We start from the raw sequence: 23518 nt of genomic DNA, 5'->3' as shown, positions 1-23518 counted from the left end.
TCAGAAATACCATTGTTTCAATAGGTCCTCAACTTTAAAACTAATCTAATGTAAAAAACCCACTAATTTTGAGATGCAAAAGTAAATATAATAAAATAATATTTTTTTCCAAAAAACCCTTTTCTTTCCATTCAGTGTTTAATGCATGAGATTCTTTAATGTAGCTACTATGGGCTCTTACAGTAACAGAACCAGTTTGGCTATAGCAATCAACATCAGAACACCTTTGGCAAGTGAGAGATTTTTGGTTTTAATAATAGGTTAAAAAAAAGGTTGTAATTGATTTCAAGAAACTAACTTTTTTTAAAGTAACCATGTTAAGTCAGTCATTTATAAATTAAAGAATGTATTTCTGTAAGTGATTGGTGCTTGATTTTACCTATGGTGAATTACAAAACAAATATCTTCCTCTGTGGGTATTGGTTATTGAATTGCATAACTAGCCAGGAATAAAGAACAGTTCTTTTGATGGACCAACTTTTGACTAGCTGATGTAAAAAAAAGTTAAGAATTAATGTACAACATTAAAAATAAGTTAAGTATTTCCCACATATTTCTGTTCTATGTACCTGCAGTTTATCTTTTGAGAGAGATGTTTTCAATCAGTAATTTGTACAATTAACACATACGTAAAATACTTTGCTAAGTACAATTCAGTGACTTTGCTGTTGTTTTTTCCTTGAATTTAGTTATCGATTTATGATAATGGACAGATTTGGCAGAGATCTTCAGAAGATGTATGAAGAGAATGCAAAGCGATTTTCCCATAAAACTGTACTACAACTAGGCCTGAGAATAGTAAGTTAAAAAAAATTATATTTTTACAATTTGGCTTCCCCGTGTCTGTCTTTTGGTTAAATCACACTTTTGGGCTGAGTACAGGTCCTCTGCTGGGCAGAGCTGGGTACTGCATTTATATGACTGTATTTTATTTTGTTAGCTTGATATTCTGGAATACATCCATGAGCATGAATATGTGCATGGAGACATCAAGGCCTCAAACCTTCTTCTGAGTTACAAGAACCCTAATCAGGTATTTCTGATGCATTTTATTCCTCATATTTTAAACCTTCTATTTGACAACACATGGAAGTGCTTTGAACCTGTGAAATCTAGCAGAAGCTCATTTTTAAGAGTGTATATGGTAATATTATTTCTGCTTGACATTTATATCTAGTTAATATTCTACGATTTTTTTTATGCGTTTTGCTGGACAGTTATCAAATTGACTATTTGCCCTAAATAATATTCTAGAGAAATTCTCGAGATTAAAAAAAAATTGACTCTCAAATAGGTATTTGGAGGTGGAAGCTTAAAATTGTATAGCACACTGGTAAGTTATGTTTGCCTGTCTGCTTTGTTACCTCATTCCTTTGTTCAAGAAATCCATCAGATAAGTGTTCTGTTAGTTGGAAAAATCAGTCTTTAAAGTGTTGATTGTTCCACTTGATTTACGGAAGTCTTTCATTTTTCTGCTATTTTAACTCTCTTTACTGTTCAAAAAATGCATATTTAGAGTTTCAGAATGATGTATGTCTTCTTGCCCAAATGTTTTAGCTCGTGAAAGAAGTAAAATAATCTCAGTTCTCTTAAAGTAGCTGTGGTGTTAGTGAGAAATAATACTATGTAGCAGTGTTCAAATGGGACAGCTGACTTTAAAAGAGGGTAGGACAGTAAGTGTATTTAACCCTATGAACACTATGGAGTTTTCTTTTTTTTTTTTTTTTTTTATTTCATCTTACTGGTAATAACTGACTATTTTACTGTACTTGGCCTCAGCATCAGCAAGAAACTACTTCCAGATCAGACTGCTGTACAGAAAACAACAAAATTTATCTGACACATTGTTCTCAAATCATATGTAGTAATCTCAATAAAGCACTGGGAAAGGATCATTTAAAGTCAAAAACCTCACCTTTTTAACACTTCTTAAGAGTGGTTGGGAGTTACACTTATTATTTGTGCATTTTTTGTATTTATAGTTCTTTAATCTTAGAATATTTTTTTTTTTTTAAATTACTAGGTGTACTTGGTGGATTATGGACTTGCGTTCCGATACTGTCCTGAAGGAGTTCACAAAGTATATAAAGAAGATCCTAAAAGGTGTCATGATGGAACTATTGAATATACCAGTATTGATGCACACAACGGTGTGGGTAAGGATGTAAAACTTTGTTTTTGGCAATAGCATTTGTGCATCCTTTTTATGAACACAAAAGACTTCATTTGCTGCATTGAGTTTTGTAAACAACCAGGTTTCTTAATCTATAAAAAAATTTTATTCTACTCTATGGACTATGCTGGCATTTTTGTTTTTTCCGTTTTATATCTTTTACTTTGATATTAATTTACTGTATTTTTAATGTAACTTTGTTAAATAGATTTCTTCAATTTATAAAGACTGTTAAGATGTTTAGTGTATAGCTTTTTTTTAACTGAGTAGAAATGGAATACTGCTTATGAGATCTTGATAGAAAAACAGGCCCTGTTTTCAGGAGATAAATACTTTCTGTTATCAATGTGAACATTGCTCCTTCATATTTGGCAAAGATGCACAATATTCTTTATCTTGTTTATGGCTTAATATTTAGAAGATTTCGTTAAAGAAACTTCATTTAATTATGAAATAATATTTCATAATTATGCCCTTAGTCACTGAATATCAAAAGGCAAGAAGTGAGAAAAGGTTGAACATGAGAAGGACAGGTCTATGTCTGATTAAACATTGAGGATTTGTAGTGAACACCAATTTTATTTTCTTCATTCTTAAATTTTGTTTTATTATCCATAAAAGTGTCCTGCAAAAATATAAATTGTTGAAATTTATTATTTAATTCAGGACGAACTGTTGCACCTATGGTTACAACTGAACATGAACAAAGATGGCTTGATTTGCCCAGTTAAACTTCTAGTGTAGTCTGTGGTCAATGTACACATGGGTGGGTTTTTTGGTGTGGTTTTATGTTGTTTTGGTTTGGTTTTTTTTTTTTTTTTTTTTTTGTTGTTGTTTTGGTTTTTGTTGGTTGTGTGTTTTTTTTGGGGGGGGGGTTGTTTGTTTTTTTGCAAGGCTTAGGGATCTGATCTGTTATTTTCCTCCGTTCAGTTTTCAGGCTACATAAAATATTTCAGCATCCTGGAATATTTTTTTTCAGGAGCTGAGGTTTTAGCACTCTTACCTTTTTATAGAAGAAGGAAAGTAAAAACTGTTTTGAACAAAGTCAATCACTTCACTAACTTGCTCTATTTTTTCCACAATTGGAGTACTTAAAAAGCTTCCCAGATTGGGATAACTGCAGCATGTCATATCCTTGAGTAGAAGAAAGAGATTGATAAAGGACTTGAAAATGAAGTTACCCTTCCAGATGTAGGAAGAATATTTTTTCCTTCCTTGCTTTCAGGCTAAAATAAAGAAATAAGTAACAGATACAGCAGTGTTGCATTGTGAGCATTGGCTTTCTATTGTCTTAACATACTTACAAATTTTAACTGTTGTTAAACTATGTGTGCTTTATTAGCTGCTCTTACGGTTCTTTTTTTATGTGTGCGTATGTATCTAGCACCATCAAGACGTGGTGATCTGGAGATCTTGGGTTACTGTATGATTCATTGGCTTAGTGGCCATCTACCATGGGAGGATAATTTGAAAGATCCAAATTTTGTCAGAGACTCAAAAATCAGGTGAGAAACCACTTGTTTTCTTTCCCTTTTGAAATTGAAAATAGGAATGAAAACGTCTTAATGTAGAAATGCTTTGTCCTTTCAGCATGTTCCCTTTTGGTGAGTGGGCTATTGTTTTGTGTAGCCCTGTTTCCTTTCATTGTCTCATGTATCCTTGGCTTGTAATTAAACTTTACTTGTACTGTTCTACTCTGTCTTCTTTTGCATGTGTGAGATGGTGGTTTATCCACCGCAGTACTGTTGCTTTAGAGTACTGCCATAGTTAAGCCAAAAAGCACTATTACCAGTATACAGGTAATCATTAGTCCTGCTTTACAGAAAGAGAACTGAAGCATGGAGTACGAGTAGCCTTTATAACACCATGCTCTGAAGTCAGTGGCAGAGATGAGATCTAAAGGTGGATCTTAAATGTCTTTAAGCATCATTCCAGGTAGAGGAATATGGCATTTTTAAATTAATTTTTTTTTTGTCCCTCTCCCTCACTGTTACATTCCTTTGTCTTCCCCCCACCCCCACTCAACCTTCTCTTGTCAGATATTTAACGTGAAGAAAGCTCTCCCAGCACAGCAGTTTCTGTCTCATTAACAAGTATTTGTTATCTGGCTTCCTTATTTCTACTTTTAACACTCTGGCCTCCATTAATGTTAGCGAAGCTCCCTCCCCACTTCCCCCCAGTTTTTATTTTGTCAGGGGATCTGCTCTGAATAATATCAGCTAGAGAAAGAGTCTTCTAGCAGGAAGAGGTGGGACCACTGGTATGTGAGGGTTTAAAATGGACTTGTTCTTTTCCTTCAGTCTTCTACTTGCTTGCTTTTATAGGAATCAAAAACTGTTGAACAAAAACTTAGCATATTTCAGATAGCCTGTCTGGCATTTTTCAAGTTCTCATATGTACTGCACTCCTAACAATGGCCGTATTAAGTCATACCAAAGGTTTATCTAGTAGCGTGTCCTGTCTCTGACAGTGGCCCAAGCCAGGTACATAGGAAGTCTATCAGAACGGGCATGATTCAGACTTTGAAGGAAACAATAGTTTTGAATAATTTTGTTTTTCAGATGTAGAGATGATGTTTCAGTTTTGATGGACAAATGCTTTCCTGGGAAAAATAAACCAGGTAAGAGGAACTATTTTAAATTAAAATACTTTGGTTTGTACCATGTGGTAAGCATTCTCTAATAATTTGTTTTAGTGTCCTTTTTCTTTGGAAAAAAAAAGAAAAAAAGATATCCATCAGTCTGGGTGCCATCACCAAATTGTAGACAGCTTTAGACAATGGGTAGGAGCTCTGAATTTTGTATTTACACGGGGTACACTGAGTGTGTACAAGGGAACGCTGTGCTACTCTGTATTCAAATAAAAACAGATCAATTCAGTTGCTGCAAAAGGTGAGGAACTGTCAGACTGTCAGCAGCTTTTTTCCTGAGAGGTGTGTCTTGGGCATTGTACTCTAATCTGTTGCTTCTTGAAGTCCTCCTTGTTTACTTAAGTTTGTATCTATTTTTCTTCTTACTTTTATCAGCAACAACAAATTGGCATGAATTAGATTGTTCATTAGGAGAAGTTTAGACTCTTCCTTTTGGCTGCAGTTATACGAACTGCAGACACTGTTCCTTCTAAAGACAGTACTAAGTATTTGCAAACATGAAAAGTGTAAGTTGATTTTTCACAACTGAATTCTAGAGATTCAAAATATAAAGTAATGCGAACGTGAAGTCTAGATTGTTTGTATTTGGTGTTGGCAAATTCAGCAGATTGTTTTTTCTTAACCTGACTCTATTAGAAATACACTTTCTTGGGATCTAAAACTTAAATATTTAGTTATTTCCAGCTACTTCTGGTGATCAGAAGAGTGTTTTCTCTGTCAAGTGTGACTTGTCTCATTTTTCAGTGGTCAAATGTTTCACCTATTTTTTCATATGTTTCAGTCTTGAACTGACGAAGTTCTGGGATAACACTGAGTTTCCTTTACAACATTTTAAAATATAGACATAAGAAATATGTAAACAAGCATTTATTGGTGAAGATTGGCCTATTAAATTTTTTACGACTGACTGTTTTCTTCATTGCAATGAATGTGTATAAAAACAGTGATGCTGTCATCACTGGGTAATGAACCTTGGTATAATTTTTTTCTAAAATGTGTTGTAGTAAAGTCATAGTTATGAGTTTATAAATAACCATTTAAAAAAATAGCGTAAGTAGTGCATGCATAATTTCTGACTCTTTTATGGTAAAAGTGAATGATTGAAATGTTTTTAAATAGAAATTAATTGGAGGTACCATTTCTTTAGATGAAATAGCCAAATATATGGAAAAGGTAAAGCTACTGAGCTATGAAGAGAAACCTGTTTATCAGCATTTCCGAGAAATACTTCTGCAAGGTCTTAAGGCCATTGGGCAAAAAGATGATGGAGTACTTGACTTCGGCTTGTCAGAAAATGGAGACTTGAAAACAAATCCCATGCAAAAGGTTTTATTCTAAAAATTTATGTGAGCTTTTATGGCATTTTTTTGAGTTAAGTAAGAGTTAAAGTGGTATTGGAAGTAGGTGTCATAACTGCATCCAGTAGGAAATAAGCAAATATTGAAATGTTTGTTTGATTAAGTTCTACTCTTATGCATTATTTCTCTAATTTAACTTCACTAATTGTTACTGAAACTTAATACAGAATGATATTTATAGGTGTGCTTTCATAGTAGATAATATCTTGGATAACAGAATGTGTGTATATAGTTGTAATGACATTTGAACAGATGAACATTCAGTTAATTTACTTATTTTTTTTAAATCGGTAAAACTCCAGATGGGTCAAAATACATGTAAGGTAAAATAAGTCTAGTTTTTGTTTCATATTAGTTCCCTTTCTGTGACTAGTTCAAAGCTTGGCATAAAGATGTATACTTAAAACTAAGTATTTGATTCTGGAATTCGCATATTGAATTCACTGTGATCTAATATGTTATTTATGAGTCTTAATTATAGTGGTAGGCTAGGGGTATTTTATTCCTTGTATTTAACAAACCTTAAACTCTAGATTTGGGCTCCCATTTGAATACAGCGTAAGAACTTTTTAAGCCTTAGGGAAATTGTATGTTAAAATGGTTTATAATAACAATTAAAAAAGGACAAATAATGGAACAATAAATCATAGAATCACAGAATGGTTTGGGTTGGAAGGGACCTTTAAAGTTCATCTAGTCCAACCTCCCTGCAATGAGCAGGGACATCTTCAGGTTGCTCAGAGCCCCATCCAACCTGACCTTGAATGTTTCCAGGGTCAGGGCATCTACCACCTCTCTGGGCAACCTGTGCCAGTGTTTCACCACCCTCATTGTAAAAAATTTTTTCCTTATATCTAGTCTAAATCTACCTTCTTTTAGTTTAAGACCATTACCCCTTGTTCCTATCACAACAGGCCTATTATTATTATTACTATTATTATTATTATTATCCCACACTTCAAACTGCATTTATTACTTGTTTATTTGCATTTGTTAATAACAAGTGGGCAATTTATGAACCAGGCAACTGAGAATTATAATATAGAATAATAGCACAAGAATTCTGCCTGTTCAGTGACATGATCAGCAGTGTGTTAAAGATGGACAAAAAGCACAAAAGAAAAAAAGCTGTAGGATTTTAAAGTCTTCTGAGGATATATGTCCAGCTTTTCTTCTTTTTGCCCAGCAAAAAGTTCTTTGGCTAAAATTGTACAGCTGTGATCTTTATACTAATATTTTCTGTTGAACTGAGTGTAAAGAACTGTCCAAACGAAGAGTTCATTGGCATAAATTCTTCTGTTCCCCCTGTGGATCAACATGGTTTGAGATGTGTGTTTTGGGGGGAAAAAAATAATGCGTTTAATGGTTGGCTGGTTTCTTTGCTGAGTAAGTTGGCCTGCTGCAGAGCCAACATCTGTGACCTTTAATGTCCTTGTCCAGCAGAGATGGCTGGTGCACATTTCCAATGGAATAAAAATTCAAAAATCTTATTTCTTTAGCCAATATCAGTTAAGACCATTCCCAAAGGGTGGGATAATACTTTTTCCATAGGTTCTTACCTACTAGCATCAATTAGGAGGTAGCTTTTACATTGGGTTATAGTGGGGATTTGGGTGTTATGTGGGGCTTTTTTTTTTTGGTTTTGTTGTGTGTGTGTGGTTTTTTTTGTTTGGTGTTTTTTTTTGGTTTTTTTTTGTTTTTTTTTTTTTTTTTTAGTTTGAGGAAGCATATGCATGGTCATCTTGCTCAGTTGTCACAAATATGTTCAGGCACTTACATAAAATAATGTGTTACTGGCCCATTTGAGTAAGTGTGTTCAGCTGACCACTTCATATTGCAGTGGACTTCATGCTAGGTACTTCATGCCAGCTACTGCTAGACTGTCCAGACAGAATAAGATTGATTGCTTGAAATCAAGTTGGCATAGCCTGCTTGCTTTTGACCAAATACCAGGACAGTTGACTCTTCCTTCTATGTTGGATTTTCTAGGCCTTGTAACAGCTGTGGTGTAGGCTAGGGTAGAAGAACAGATTGTGTCAGTCTACCTTTCAAGGGCATATTTTGCACTTCTGTTCAAGAATGAATAGAAGGAGGGTCTTCAGCAGCATGTCCTCCTTCCCAGAATATATGTTGGGGACCTCATGCTACTAGGTTTTTCTTCTGGGGGTATCAGACATTATTACCATTATCATCATTATGAGAGGCTAGGAGAACAGGAAGACAATTTGTGCTAGTTGAGAGTAGCTGGACACTTAGATACACAGAGGGAGAAAGGAAGAACACAGAATGCCAATTAAAATTATATGTATTTTCAGTTGTAACAGGAAGCTCAACTTGATGACTGAGTGTTTTAAAGATAAGCTCCAAATTCCAAAGTCTGTTAGAAACTGCTTTCCATAAAGTTAATTTACCACTGATCAGTAGCATCTTGCCTCTGAAAGTCAGTATCTTCTAGCACGTGCTGAATTTCTTTTGGCGTGCTTAATGTCTAATTTGGAAAAGAAAAATGCAGTCTGACATCCACCCTTGAGAAAATGGTGACCTCTAATATAAAGTATTTATGGCATTTTGGCTGTACTGATCTTTTAATCACAACAGGTCTTAAGACACCTACTCTTCAATTCCTTTGGAGCAATCTACCATAATACTTTCTTAAAACAGTGTTGTTTGGCGTTCTGAAGTTAAGCTATTTCATAGCTAGGAGAAAATATTTCTAACTTCTGTGTAAATAAATTCCTGAAATGAAGGATTCTCCTGTGCTTTCAGCTCGTATAGCTAGTTGAGCCATGATGTGCATTATATGTTGCATATAAGCACGGTCGTTCTGGAATCTAAGTCGTTCTCCAGTATTGGTGTCTGGCTAAAACTCACAGATGTCTGCTATATTAAAAGTTAACATTTTATTTTCTATATCATGACTGAAGTTTCCCCAGATGTATAAGTAAATGAAACACAGTCCACAGTTCTGCTGGAGATTGGTTTTGTTTTGTTTTGTTTTTCCTGTACAGTAAATGCATGTTAGTTTGTGTGCTTGATATCTTATAACAGTTATAGGAAACCAAGAAGCTAACAGTACTATGTGTTGAAGGAAGTATCTGGAGCTCCTGACTAAATTATTTAGGGCAAGGACCACATCATACTTTTGTTTAGTGCTGAAGAGTTGCTGGGAAATATTGGAAGTAAACTAAACTGGCAAAATAGGGATCTTAGTGATTTGTGGTTCCTTCTAATGTTCAGCTTCAGTTGTGCAGGTGTTGCTTTTGTCAGATGAATGCTGTCTGATTTCTACTGCTATGTAATTCACCTGCATCAAGATTAAGAAACCACTTTTTATTAAATAAGCTTGGAAACAAGATAAATGCATTTTGCTTTTGTGTAGGGTGTATTGGATATCTGTTTTTCTGATGAGCGTTTAAAATGTTTTCTAGTACAATTGGGAGGAATGCATTATCTCTCATATAAAAGCAGTACAGCGCTGAAATAGTCCTCCTTAATTTTGGTCAGAATGAACAAAAGTGTCTGTGTTTATTCCTGCCTAATGCATCACAAATCTGCTGACATGCTAACCTTGGAGTCTTGGCTGGCGGTAATCAGGCCTGTGCACCGGCAGGAAAGATGTACCTAATGTACTCCATCAGTGCAGTTTGCATATGGAAGTTCTCACAGGGGAGCTGCCCTGTGCCAGCTGAGGGTTACCTGCCCACTGCAGTTATTGTATGTAATTATCGAACCAATCTGTTCAGCCCAGCAGGGTTTAGATGGTAATCATGAAGCAACACTTTGGAAAGGAAAGATGTAATGCACTCTCCCTTTCTCTCATGAGCTATGTGAAGTTGTAGCCACTTTTAAAGCTGTATTAGTAAAGCTCTAGTCTCACACAATTAAAAAAAAAAAAAAGGAAAAGATAAACTCTTCCAGTGTTCATCAAAGTTACCCTCTAGGTCTGATACAGGTACAAGTCAACTCATCCTTCGCAAAAATCACATGGCTTTAAAAAAAATAATCTTTCCATAACCACCTTAAGAATACTTTGCAATAGTAAGATTAATTGTAATACACAGATAATAACAGTTCTATCCATTTAGAGGTTTTAAGATAATGTACCTTGAATAGACTTCATGTTTCCCAAGTACCTCTCTTTGGAACAGAACCCATAGTTGCTATTAGAAAAAAATAATAATGTACTGTCAGTGGGTATTAGCTACTTTTAAGCTGTGCAAAGAAAGCCTTAAGAAGCAAGGATCCAGATAAACTTGAATTTAATGAGGTGTAATTGCTTTTTTTAAAAGCAATTAACATCAACTTTGGCTAAAATGTTTTTCTGCGTTCTTTTAAGATTTTTCAGATTGCTCCTTTTGTAACAGTTATTCAATATAAATAAAAAAACCTGGTTTTGATCATAAAAACTTGTGTTTTCATACATTAAAATTTCAACTCCTAATGAGAACTGCAGATAGGGGAACTGAACTTTTAAATTGTCTATTGCCTAGTATTAGTATTCTTGCATTAATATATGAATAAATTTTCTCTGCACATGGAGATGTTTTATAATACATGAAGAAATAATACTTGAAATTGGGGGATACCTGTGAGGGTAAGGTACTTGCTACTTTGTGTGGTCTTTTCTGCTCTTGAGTTCAGTTGCCTTTTTTTTTTTTTTTTTTCTTTTAAAGAAAAAAAGAAAGGCGGCAGCTACAGCCAATGAGAGCACCGAAGCAGAAATGGAAGATACAGGAAGTCCAGAAAAAAAGAAACGTACTTCTTCTAGTAAGTCAAAAGAATGTTTTTGCAGTCACGTGTACTGGTGTGGTAGGTTAACCCTGGCTAAAGGCCAAACTCCCACCCAGCCATTCACTCCCCTCCTCAGTGGGACAAAAGGAGAAAATAGGATGAGAAAACACATGGGTCGATACAAAGATGGGGAGACTGTTTACCACTTACTGTTTTGGGCAAAACAGACTCAACTTGGGGAAAATAAATTTAATTTATTGCCAATTAAAATAAATTTGGGTAGTGACAAAGACAAACACTAAAACAACACCTTTCCTTCCCCTTCTCCCAGGCTCAACTTAACTTCTTTACTCTAGACTCTACCCCATGCCCTGAGCAGTGCAGGGGGCATGGACAGGAAGTGTGTTATGGTCAGTACGTAACATTTTCTCTCTGCTGCTCCTTCCTCCTCACATTTTTCTCCTGCTCCAGTGTGGGCTCTCTCTTTTGGTCTGCAGTCCTTCAGGGAAAAAACTGTGGTCCAGTTCCTTCAGGAAGTATCCATCTGCTCCAATGTGGGCTTTCCCATGAATGGCAGGGGATATCTGTTCCATCCTGGGTCCTTCACGAGCTACAGGGAATATCTGCTCTGATGCTGTGGAGCACCAACTCCTTCTCTGACCCTGGTGTTCCTTCTGCTGTTTTTCACTCTCCTCCCTGCACCACCACCCCCCACCTGCCTGTCCAGTGTTTTTTGCCCTTTCTTAAATGTTTTCACAGATGCGCCACAAACAAGTTGGGCTCGACTTTGACCTACAGTGGGTTTGTTTTGGAGCCAGCTGGAAAGGACTGTGTCAGGCACAGGACAGCGCCTGGCCTCTTCCCACAGAGGCCACCCCTGTAGCTGACCCCAGCTTACCAAAACCCTGCCACATGGCCACATATACCCAATACAACTGTTTACCTTTAGCAATTCAAGTGCTTTTGATTGTAAATAATTTCTTTTTAGATTAATGAATTTGAAATATTTAAACTGTGTAAGAAAGGTATACTCTCCAATTACATGCTGCCTAAAGCTGGTAGAAATGCTAGGTGATAAAAAGTGGTGGTTGCACTCCATTCTTTTGCTGTCATTCATTCTCTCATCCATTCTCATTTTTGCCCTCCCATCTTGTCCAACTTATTGTCAGAATATGCTGACTCCCCAGGACTTCTTCAACACAGTGTGTTAAAGCCAGGGGCTGGCAGCAGCAGCTTCTAAAAGCAAATTTAAATAAAGTTGAAGAAAGGATCAGCTATAAGGATATAAAATGCTAAAGCTACATTTCAGATAGTTTGGCATAGTTTCAGTGTTGTCTGGAAAAAGTCATGGACAGATAAAGTAGGATTATTGTAAGTCCAAGATCAGGAATCTTCAGTAGATCTGTATAGGGTAAGCTTATGGTGAGGATCCAGTCAAACTGTTTTCTGGATCTAACCTTCTAACACCTTCGTGTAGGTGAGAACTGAATTCAAGTAATTACAAAGATGTTTTTCCTAAAGAATTTTTGATTCAGACTTTTAAGTAAAAGAGCAAAAGTTTTCTGTGGTCAAGTAGTCTAAAAGTAATAAAGCAGTAGCACTAGAGTTTACCCCAAGACAAATCTGCTTGTTTAAAAAAGGTTTGATGAAGGAGTGTGGCAGGATGGTAAATCTAACATTTCCAAGACAGTAATATTATTGGTAAGTTATGGATTTACCCTAGTATATTTACTCAAACAGTATGGTACAAAGTACAAGTAATTAAGCTAATGTTGTTCCAGAAGGTGACACTGCTCTGTTCATTTTCAGCTGTTCACATTACAGAATTCTGATCATTAAAATCAGTGATTATTTCTCTTACTTGAATGCCTTTTGAATTCTTGACTTCAATTTATTATGAATTTTCTAGTTTGTCAGTAGCTGAAAAAGTGTTAATTAGATTGTTTTTCCTTGAAAGAAAGTATAATTACTTGATATGATGCTGACGTTTATTCGTAGGTTTAGCATTTTAGATTTTATTTAAGACCTTATAACAAAATATTTAATACAGCTGACTATTTTCTGGTTGTGATTTGATACACATGAGCAGAATATACTTTCATTTTATATTCTATATTATATTTCTTTTTTCCTGGGATTGTAGATTGAAATTCTCATAGACAGACATGAAAAAGAACTTGAGGAATTGCAATCCAAGTGGTAGCATCACCTTTTTGTAAATGCTAAGTTTTTTCAGACTAAGTAAAGCTATTTAGGAGGCTATATATATTTTCAGCATCCAGTGGTTAAAATGAGTGGTGGAGCTTCAATTTAAACCTCCTCTTGCCAATTCAATGGAGTTACAGGTGAAATGGTTCTAATTTCACCTTTTTATACAACCCAATTTAATGAATACCAAGTGGGGGGAGTATATCAAATGATTTCAGGTGAAAAGTGATACATGTACTTACTCATTTTGTTCTCTCCAAATTTGGAATTAAAAACTTTACCACTTATTACATGATTCATAAATCTGTGTTGAAGGAAAGGGCAACTGTTTCATAATCTTATGATTTTGATGCTTTTGATAAATTGAAAGTAGCTGGTTATTATAGAAATACTTAAAACTGTTTTGAAATCTGACTAGTTTTGTGTTACCATGGAATTGTTTCTCTGTTACAGGATTAGTCCTGTGGCTAAAAAAATACCCTAAAGTTCACTGTCCAATAAAATTGATAATGTCTTGGTACATCTTAATTGTAGAAATTGAAGTTTAGTCATACAGGAAAATTTAAAGTTTTTGAAATGCTATTTTATTGGTTTCTAAAAGGGGATAAATATGGCCAGACAGGGGTTACTCTTCAGGTGTTCAAACAACATCTCATGAGTATTTGGACTTAAAACAGTGGCAAGAAGACCTATGCAGCCTCTTGCTGTTCAGCTAATCAGCATTAATCACATCTGACTATGCAGTTTGTCTAATCCACTCCAAAAGATTAGTCGGCCCAAAAAGATCCTGATCAGCTGTGCAGCAGTTTGAGTACACCAGGGTGCTCAGTGGCTACAGGGACTGTGCCAGTAATGAAATCTGCTACTGCTGAGGCTGGGGAGCCCCCAGGCTTGGTGGAGGGGGAAGGAAGAATGGCACTGAGAAAGGCCAGGCATCTTGAAATTCTTGCTTTTTCTGTCTGCTCCCTCTGGTTGTTCTCAGCGTAAGAGCGGGCACTTCAGATTAGTTCATTAAAGGCCATCTCTTTCAATTATGTCAGCCATCCGTGTTTCTGGAGCTGTCAAGCAAGAGTGTTAGACTCTTCTTTTTAGAAACAGAATTTCAGAAAGCCCTCAAGAAACAAGCTTTGTTATACTCCCGAAATAAGATGCACAAAACTTTGTGGAACTCTTAAATTCTGTTTAAATTAGCATGTTATCAGTTTCCTCTTTTTTTCCTATGGTAACTGGAACCCATACGCTTTCCTGAAAGCTAGAACTTTAAGAGGTATCCCTTTTAAGGTAATATGGATGATGTTGAAGTATTATATTGGTCAATGTCTCTCCACCAGGAAAAATGCTGTCAGAAGAGATGATTTATGTTTAAACGAAAAGTATTTTTCACACTCTTTCAGCTCCATTTTCAGTATTACCTGCCTTTATGTATGATAGTAAAATGTACAGGCTTATAAGTGATCATACTGTTAAAGCAGAATACCAAATTTTGGCATACACTGTATGTATCTACCCACAGTTCTGCATGGGTGTACTGCATAATATTAATAGGACTGATATGCTTATTTTTAATCAGTTTATATGGAATAGGCAGCTAGTATAAGGAACTTCAGTGAAAATGACATAAATTCTGGAAAAGTTAGTTTCATGAGAATTTATAAGTAATCCTAGGTTCAAAGCTACCAATAGAGATAAAACCTCTACCACTGGCAGGTTTTTTTAATTTGGGGGTTGATGAAGTTTGGGTTATAGAAATACAGATTTTTTTAGAACAGAATTTTTTTACACCAGCCTTTTTAATTTTCTGTTGTGAATTTTTTTTAACAATTTTGGGGTTTATTAATTGGAACAGTATAGAGAAAAATACTACAGTAGACATGATGATGGAAGTACTGTATTTTTTTAAAGTAGTTCTTTAATAGCCAATACTGTTTGGGGTAGGAATTGTGCATATCTGTATTGCTGGATAACATCTAACATGGTAAGGCCTTAACTGGGGTCTTTGGTTACTCTTCCAGTATAAATAACAAATTATGTGAACAGCTCCGATATGAAAACAGTCATACTGATGCATTGGTTAGAAGGCATTCCAAAATGGAGGTTTAACAGTATTTCTTAATTAATAGGTACTTAGCTTTATGTTTGTTTACATTGCATGGCTTTGCATAAATATTTATCTGGGTTATTGTCTTAGAAATCTTTTTTTTTCCTTTATTCAAGATTTATTACTTAATGTTGGATTAAATCTACATGTAGGCTCATTTTCATATTTAGAGAATTATTGGCCTTGTCATCAAGCTATAGGAGAAAGCAAATCATATGAGTTTTTTTGAGTTTGTTTATGGCACCACTTGTTACTTGTCTTTCTACTCCACACCAATGCCCACATTGTAGGTAGATTTTTACCTCTTAATTTAATACCCTAACACAAACGTTTTCAGCAAAACCTGTACTTTATGATAGTTCCAATTGTCTGTTACTCATCTGTTCCTTCTTGTGAAGGATTTGGTGTTGACTAGTATCTGTAACAGGCTCCAGGAGTAAGTGGGTGTTAGTCTCAAAACAGTGTATCTGTCTCTGTGACGAGTCACCAGAAGATCTGTCCCTTTCTGTGCCATTCTTAGCCTTCCCTTACCTGTCTTAGGAATGTTGCAAGTTAAATGCTCTAGTATGAGAGTTATGTGAGTTAGTTTTAGAAGTTAAAAGCACGTGCTGCTATGTTGTACCTAGAAATTAACAGAAATATTCAGGTTTTAGAGCAGAGAAATACTGCTCTCAGTTGTCAGAAATAGACAAACTTGCTTCTGTATTTTGCATTAAGTATACTCAAAAAGCAATATGAAGTGATCTGTCTTTTTATGGCATGTCCTGAAATTGTTTGAGGATCTTCAAAAGCTATTTAAATTAGAAGAGGTGTGGTAGGAGGTGATTTTTAAGTATAAAGATCCTTAAATATTATGGGTAGGAAGGTTAAAATAAATTAGATCGAAACTGAATATATCTTTGTGGTTCTTCCTGAATAATGGTTTTCCTTGACAATTTGCAAGTGAGAATTCACTGAGAAGCACCTTGAACATGTGCCACTTAAAAACGCAAAATTAATGTCTGAGATGTAAAGCATGGGAGTGTTCCTATTTACTCCTGTGTCTGCTTGGAACACAGTTTTCTACTTAGTCTTCCTTTATATTTTAAGCTTATTTCTCTACAATCTCTTCTGACCACTTCTAGCACTTAAAGCACATTTAAAATGTAAATACATTTAAGTTCCTCGCTACACTTCATGGGACTTGTGTTTGCTGCTAATAAAAAGGATTAAATTAAAACAAAACAAAAAACCACTCTGAGGAAAATTTTCCATGGCGTAAGTTTTTGTATAATGACTTTACATATAGAACTAAATCATTTAAGAATAACAAGTGATGTCTGCTTTTTTGTTGTTTTTCTGTGACCTGAAGATGTATTGCAGTATGCTGAACAAGTGTTGGAATTCAAACTTCAATACAAAATTTGCAAGTGAAATTTTTCTACAGGAAAGAAAGAAAAATTGTACTGCAGTGACTCAGATTGTTACAGGGAACTAATCTTTTTCAAGATTGCAAGTAATATATTTGAATGAAACTTTGTTCCTCCTGCAAATCACTGTGTGTTGGAGAGGAGAGCTGTTTTTAAACACATGCTGCATGTGACTACTGATTTATATGTGTATGTACAATTTTGTTTAGGAAAGTCTTCAGTAAAGAAATGCTTACAAATAGAAGTAAATCAGTTTCAGTTTTATCTGGAACAATTTTTTATTAAAATTTTTAAGAGGACACTCATAGATTTGTTGTTATCTTTAGGAAATACACAGGCATAAAGTCATCAAATAATACATTCTTGTGTCCTGATGTTTTTCCATATTATCATATGGGAAGGTATCAGCTTCATTTGTTGCAGGAAACAGAGGACTTGGAAGAAGGAGTACCTAAAGCCAAACCCCATCCCATAACTATACAAACTTACTTTCTTCTCTCTCATCCCCACCCTGCAATCATATATTTTCTGGAATTCAAGTCCATATTTGCATTCTTCTGGTCTCTCTGTTCTTTTTTTGGAATCATATTTCTGAATTTTTGTAGAGAAAAGAACTGCTGAGAAAAGAGAACAAGCCATCTGACCAAAACTACTATTTGCCACCCTTGCAGTTGCTTCAACAGCCTTCAAAGTACTGAAAATTCGTGTTTGAGAAGTGTTACACTACAGGGTTTTATCAGCCATGCAGGGTTCCCTGGCTGAGTTGGGAAACTACATACTCTTCCTTACTTCATCTTCTTAAAAGAAAAGTAGCTCTTCCTTGGCACCATATTCAGACTGCCCAAACTGATTTGAGAATGGTGAACTAGCGTAATGCTTAAATCTTATTAGATGCTGCACAGCCTGGCTTCACTTCCCGTTCGATGTTTGCAGCTGAATGCTGAGTGTAGTCTTTCAGCTTCCAATGCTATTTGTTGTTTTGTTTTTTTATTCCTTCCATATGTAAATAGCAATTGTATGGGTTCCATTCTCTTGTTTTCCCTTTTCAGTTTGCTGATTTGTAGAACCCTTTTAAGGGGCAGTTGATGGAAAAAGGTCTCCTAGGGAGCAATCCAGCAAAATGACTTGGTTATTTGATATGATCAAAGACCGCTGAAATATGACTGAAGCACATTTTGCAAGACAAAAGTGATACTGGGGTCAGTGGAAGAATTTTGAAGAACTGACAGTGTTAAATTTGTCTCCTTTGGAAATTACAAGTCCACAATTAGTTACTTAAATTAGTAACAAAACACAGTCTTGGATTAATTTATTGCACTGAGTTCTGATATAGTGGCATATGCAAGGTTGCATCTAGTTGACGAGGGAGACTTGTGTTAGGTTAGCGGTCCTCTCGTTCCTACTTCATCAATTCTCAGGTTAAGTGTGGCAATTCAATCTATGTGGCATGAAGTTGCCACTATTAAAGAAATGTCAGTTCTGTCATAAGACTGCCCTGCTGTGGCACACTGGGTGTCTATAGAGAAATGATAATTAAGCTCCATCTACGTGGAGACTAGTCTGAGAACATCTCTTCCAGAAACCACTTGAGAACTCTTCACCACGTGGTCCAACATTCCAGATTTATTGACCTTTGTTTCTTAAAGAGAAACATATAGCAAAGTGTGTGTGTGAGATTATGCACATGTGTGCACACCCATTGGATTTTTTTTTTTTAAGAAAGGAAACCTTGCAGTGTCTGATCAACATACTTGATGGCATGTGCTTCTTTTGAGGGTGAAAGATGTTAGCTGTGTTTAATCATGATTACTACAAGTTTAGTTTAAGAGCTTGCATAGACTAGAATCGCTGGAACTCTTCGGCCATTATACAGAGACTGGCATGTACTCATTCTTTGTCAGATGTAAATTCAGCATATGCAAGTGATGCAGTTACTAACCTCCCGCGTGCCTGCTGCTAGATGTTTTTCACTTACCTGATGTTTGCCTGGAATCTAAAATCTGTATGTGCTTCTGTTTTCAAATATTCTAGCCTATGATGTAACCTAGAAGTCACCATTCACACCTAAATCATACCTCATTTCATCTGCTTGGTAGCTGTGTTTTCATGCTCAGAATCTCCCGCTGTCCTCATTTCCATCAAAGCAGGAGATTAAGTGGGAAACATAGGTCTCTGGTGTCTGCTTATTTTTACCAAAGGAACCTCTGTCATTTTATAGAAACTTTCATTTTTTGACTTGAGTACAGTTTTATTTCTCTTACTCATAAGACTTATGTGTGTTTCTAAAATGGTGTATGTAGAATCGGAAAACAAGATGAGAAGGGACATCAAGAGGTGATCTGCTTTAAACACCAGCCGAAGGACAGGCTTATCTATCTACATCTTTGTTAAACTTGATACATACCAATATTTTCTCTTAAAACCTCTATGATTAAGATTCTAAAATATCCCTGGTCAACACCACTTGTAATACTTAACTGTCCTTACTACTGAAGAGGGTTTGATAAGGCAGAGTATTTTCTTTTGATATTTTTAGTACCTAATATGAATTTCCCTTAAGCTTATTAGTTGTCCTATCCACTGTGGACATGAAAATTGCTCTCATTTTATGCAGCAATCTTTTGCACATTTGATGAGTACAAAAGGCTCCACCACATCTCTCTCCCATTTTTTTTTCCTTTTTCAGATAAATTAGTTAAATTAAATTCCTTTTTTGTGTGTGTGTGTGTGTGTGTGTGTGTTAAAGCGCTAGAAACCATGATCACCACTCCTGATTTTTTTTTCCCTCCATTTTTCTCAGAACTTTCTTGAAAGAGTACTGCTGGGTTTCTTTTGTAAAGTTGCTTAATAATACTGTTTACACGGAGAGGATCAGATATCACAGTCAACTTGTCTAATAATGCCTCTGGAGCCTGTGGGACTCTTTATGCCTCTGCTGAACTTTGTTCCAGTCTCAAAACAAGCTGTGCAGTGACACCATCTGGTTTATTTTTGCCTATATAATTCTTCCTCATTTAAATTGCTGTTTCAACCTAATTCAGTTTAATCTGCTTTATAAAAACCCTCTCCTTTTCTTGTAATAGCTTTGTTTGTGTCCTCATTTGGTGCTGCCCACACAGGACTGTTTTCAGAAACAGAACTGACATTTCTCCCACAAGAAGAGTTTGTGGGGAGGGGACAATATACGTTATCAGGCTCACTAATTTTGAAAATGCAGACGAGCTTTTCGGTATAGAAGACCTTCAGTTCTGAAATAGCTGCAAACTTTGAAGCTAAACATGAGTTGAGACCAGTCATTCTGAGTTTAACATAATTAATCAGATAGTTTAAGAGAATATTTCTGCTGCTTAAGTTTGAAATTATGAATAAAAGAACCACGACAAGGATTTTTTTTCCTTTTTGTTATGATTCACTTAGAGATTCTCCATGTTCATGGTTTGTTTAGAAAAGCCTTGAAAAGAACTCATTAATGTAATAAAGATAAAGGAAAAAATCAGAGACAGGGTAGCTCTCTTCTCCTTTTTGGTGTTCCAGCATGAGCAACTGGAAATGGGTAAGCTCTTACTGAACTAGGAATTAGTAAGCTTTAATTACTTGTATTGTCTATGACTACCATGAAATACTACACTCCTGAAATACAGCCATGAAAATCTGATAACTTATTTCTTTTTTCTCTGTAAACAAACACCTGTAGTATTTTCCTACCGAAGGTCATCATTTTCATATTGACAGTCTTTCTGATAATAGAACATGAATTTGACCTATCTTTGCAGCATTTGATTATACAGTCTATGATTGGATGAGAAGAAAAATCAGTTAGCTCAGTCAAAACTGGTGAAGATTAATGAAAGGGAGAAAGATCAGGTTATTGTTTTTTCTTGAAGAGAAAACTTTGGTCATTCTCTGCTTTCTGTTGCAATACAGAGTCTCAGGAAGGATGGAGAGAGGAAAATCGGTACGGTTCATGCAGTTGATAGGATAACTTGGCCTACATGCCAGTAAGACTACTCAGTTTGAAAACTCAGAAGACATGTCTGTTGCTAGAATTCACAATTATAGCAGCTGAAATATTGTGTGACTTTGAAAATTATAAATTAATTCTTGAAGATAAACCAGAATGTAGCTGGGAATAGGGATGATTTATGTAGTTACTGCTTTAGTTTATGATACCTGCTTGTATAGCTTTTAGTGACCAGTACTTGTAAGGGTACCAGAATGGATTTGGTTTTTACATGGCAGTTGGGGGATGGTGGTGAGATTTACTCATTGAGCTTGAACCATCTGACTCATACTCCTCAAAGGCTGTTGTCTTATGCAAGCAGCTCCTTTCTTAAGGTCTTCCGTGAAACTCAATTTTACCTTTTCTTTTCTTTGTCAGTAACGCAGATTAAGAAGTTGACAGGAACGATAGTTATATATAGTTTTACAAGCAAGAACTTAAATAGTTAGGCAAACTGACTTCAAGGAGGAAGCCAGGATTTAAAAAAAAAAAAAAAAAAAATTAAAAAAAACCCTCAAACCATGACTAGGAGATGAAAAACATTTAGTTGTTACTGCATTTGTGAAAATGGTAGCAGTTTTTATTATATGTAATATTTTTTTCTCAAAGTGACTGTAGTTGAATGTGATTCACGGAAGTGAGCTGTGGTATGGGTTTTTCTTCTCTTTTCCCTGCTAGTGAGCAGGAAAGAATGAAAGTGCAGGGAGTTTTTTATTATTGTATTTAAGTATGGTCTCTTTGAACAACCTGCCTGCCAGGTTTGTTAGGAATCTTATTTAGATGGCACTGTTCGTTACCTTTTTTAATAAAATATTGTCAAATAATAGCTTGAAATCTGTAGGTAAAGTTGCACTGATAGCTGAGCTGATTTAACAGCTTGTCATTGCTAAAAAAAATTTTTCCTCTTTTCTACCTGTGTGCCTTCCATCTCCCCGTGTATAAGCTCCATTCAGAACACTCTAAGATGCTGTAACTCACTGAACTATGAGAGTACTAGACCAAAAAAAAGTTCTTTGCCAGGTCACGGAGCTGCATCAGCTTAGCTGTAAGGTCCAAAGAGCACCAAAGATGGCTTAATACTGGGCAGGATCATAGAACTGAAAGTTGGTGCATGGGAAGGAAGGAGGGGTTTAGCTTCTAAAGAGGATCTGATTCTTCATCTTTTGGTGGAGCTGAGCTATTAAATTGGCTCAACTGTATGTAATACTACTGTTCGAGAAGTTGAATTGTACATTTTTCAGGAGAAAATTGGTGCCCAGAAATTGTGGTAATTCTTCTGACTCTGTCATGTGTTCCCCTGTCCCCCCAGTCAAGACTAAATGAATGATTTGAGTTGATCTATCCTCTTAAAGACTACAAGTATTTTCTTGTGATCCATTTATGTTATTTTTTTTTAATAGAAAGTCTTGTCTTGTTTGTTTGTTTGTTTGTTTTAATTGCAGATGCGGTAGCTACCAGAACCCGGAAGATGACCTCACCAAAACCCAAGAAAGTCACAGCGACCAGAAAGAGAGTCCAGAAGTAAATAGTAGATGGAGCAAACTAAATTGCTCTTTGGCTTATCTCTGGGTTTTTTTCAGTTACTGTAGCACTGGAATCTTTTTCTTTCCTTTTTTAAATGATGAATCCTGTAAAAACACGGACTGCTGTTTGTACCTGTTTTTGAAGAATAAATGTTTTATTAAAATATTTGCATAATTTATGTATACTTAAATACTGATGCAAAATTTTGCCAATTTTGAAGTGAGGATGCATTTTTATTCTTTAGGTACACAAATTCATATCTTAAAGGTGAACTGAAAGAAAGTGCTTTTTTCTGCGTTATAATGTAGAAATAAAGCCTTATTAAGTTTTGTTATGGGTATTTTATAAGGAACAGCAGTGTTGCATCTGACTTCTAATTTTGAGTAAAGCCTTATTGGAGGTCACTTAGATGTACACTGAGATGAAGTCTAAAATGGTAGAGACATCTTTTAAATATTTCTCAAGTGTTTGAATTAAAAAAAGAGAACATAAGACAAAAATCACATCCTTCCATTCTTGTTTGTTATATGATGTGTTTAAACAATTCTTTGGAGGACAGGTAGCAAATTTTAGGTTGGGTGGGTTTGTTGTTGTTTTTTTTTTCCATAGTATTTGTGTTTGTATTGTTTTTCCAATTATTCAGAGTTTCTCTCAAAACAAGGAGACCAGAATTTCAGACATAGGGCCCAGGGGAAAGAAAAGAACCAACCAAAACCCAATGCCAATTCTTCCCCCCCCCCCCCCTTTTTCTTTTTATGTTAGTGAAAAGGCTACAAAAGTTATAGTTTTGAAGAATAACTTTGTGAAGTATCTAGTTCCAGTGAAAGCTTGACTCGTGCTTCTCATAACAAAATAATGGTTTACCTTTTTTTAGTAGTTGAGAAGCATGTAACCTTTCTTAAAGTACTTCCTTGCTTGGCTTTGAGTCATCTTGTCAGAGTTGCAAGTCAAAAAATGCAGAGTTTAATTTACCACTACTTTTCACTTAGATACTGCAAAATTACATCTAATTTGGACATGAACATTATTCTTATCAAGGAGACTGCTTTATGAAGTTTGGCAAACCAAAAGGAATTGTTATGAGCCAATGGGTGGTGTATTTTTGTGGATGTCCAGTGCTCTGCTTGCTTGATTGTGTAATGTCTGAGTAGCTACTCACTGAAATAAATAAGTTGTAGCATAAAATGTTGAATGAATGATGAGGTTATGTTTTGAAAACAAGGGAATCCGTTGTTTTGAAATAAAACTGGAATAACATATTTAAAAGGTCTAGTGCCTTCTAATTTCTGTTCTGACTGCTATACAGACTCATTTTCCTGGTTATTAGCAAAGTGTGGCTGATGACTTTAAGCATAGCATTTTCTTTG

At 35.5% G+C, this 23518-nt stretch overlaps 1 protein-coding gene across 1 annotated transcript in view; it reads left to right on the top strand.

Moving 5' to 3' along the window:
• VRK1 (VRK serine/threonine kinase 1) overlaps window positions 1–22316 on the top strand; it is a 36497-nt gene extending 14181 nt beyond the window's left edge. Inside the window, 8 exon segments of the mRNA XM_075029875.1 lie at window positions 690–798; window positions 941–1033; window positions 2024–2156; window positions 3558–3678; window positions 4735–4793; window positions 5971–6149; window positions 10855–10948; window positions 22070–22316. Coding sequence (XP_074885976.1) covers window positions 690–798; window positions 941–1033; window positions 2024–2156; window positions 3558–3678; window positions 4735–4793; window positions 5971–6149; window positions 10855–10948; window positions 22070–22152 — 871 coding nt within the window. The 3' untranslated portion in view covers window positions 22153–22316.
• Window positions 22317–23518: the final 1202 nt, after the last annotated feature.

Source organism: Buteo buteo, chromosome 6, assembly GCF_964188355.1.
Source record: "Buteo buteo chromosome 6, bButBut1.hap1.1, whole genome shotgun sequence".
Taxonomy (NCBI): Eukaryota; Metazoa; Chordata; class Aves; order Accipitriformes; family Accipitridae; genus Buteo; species Buteo buteo.
Note: the sequence above shows the minus strand (reverse complement) of the source record. Positions and strands in the feature narration are given on the sequence as shown.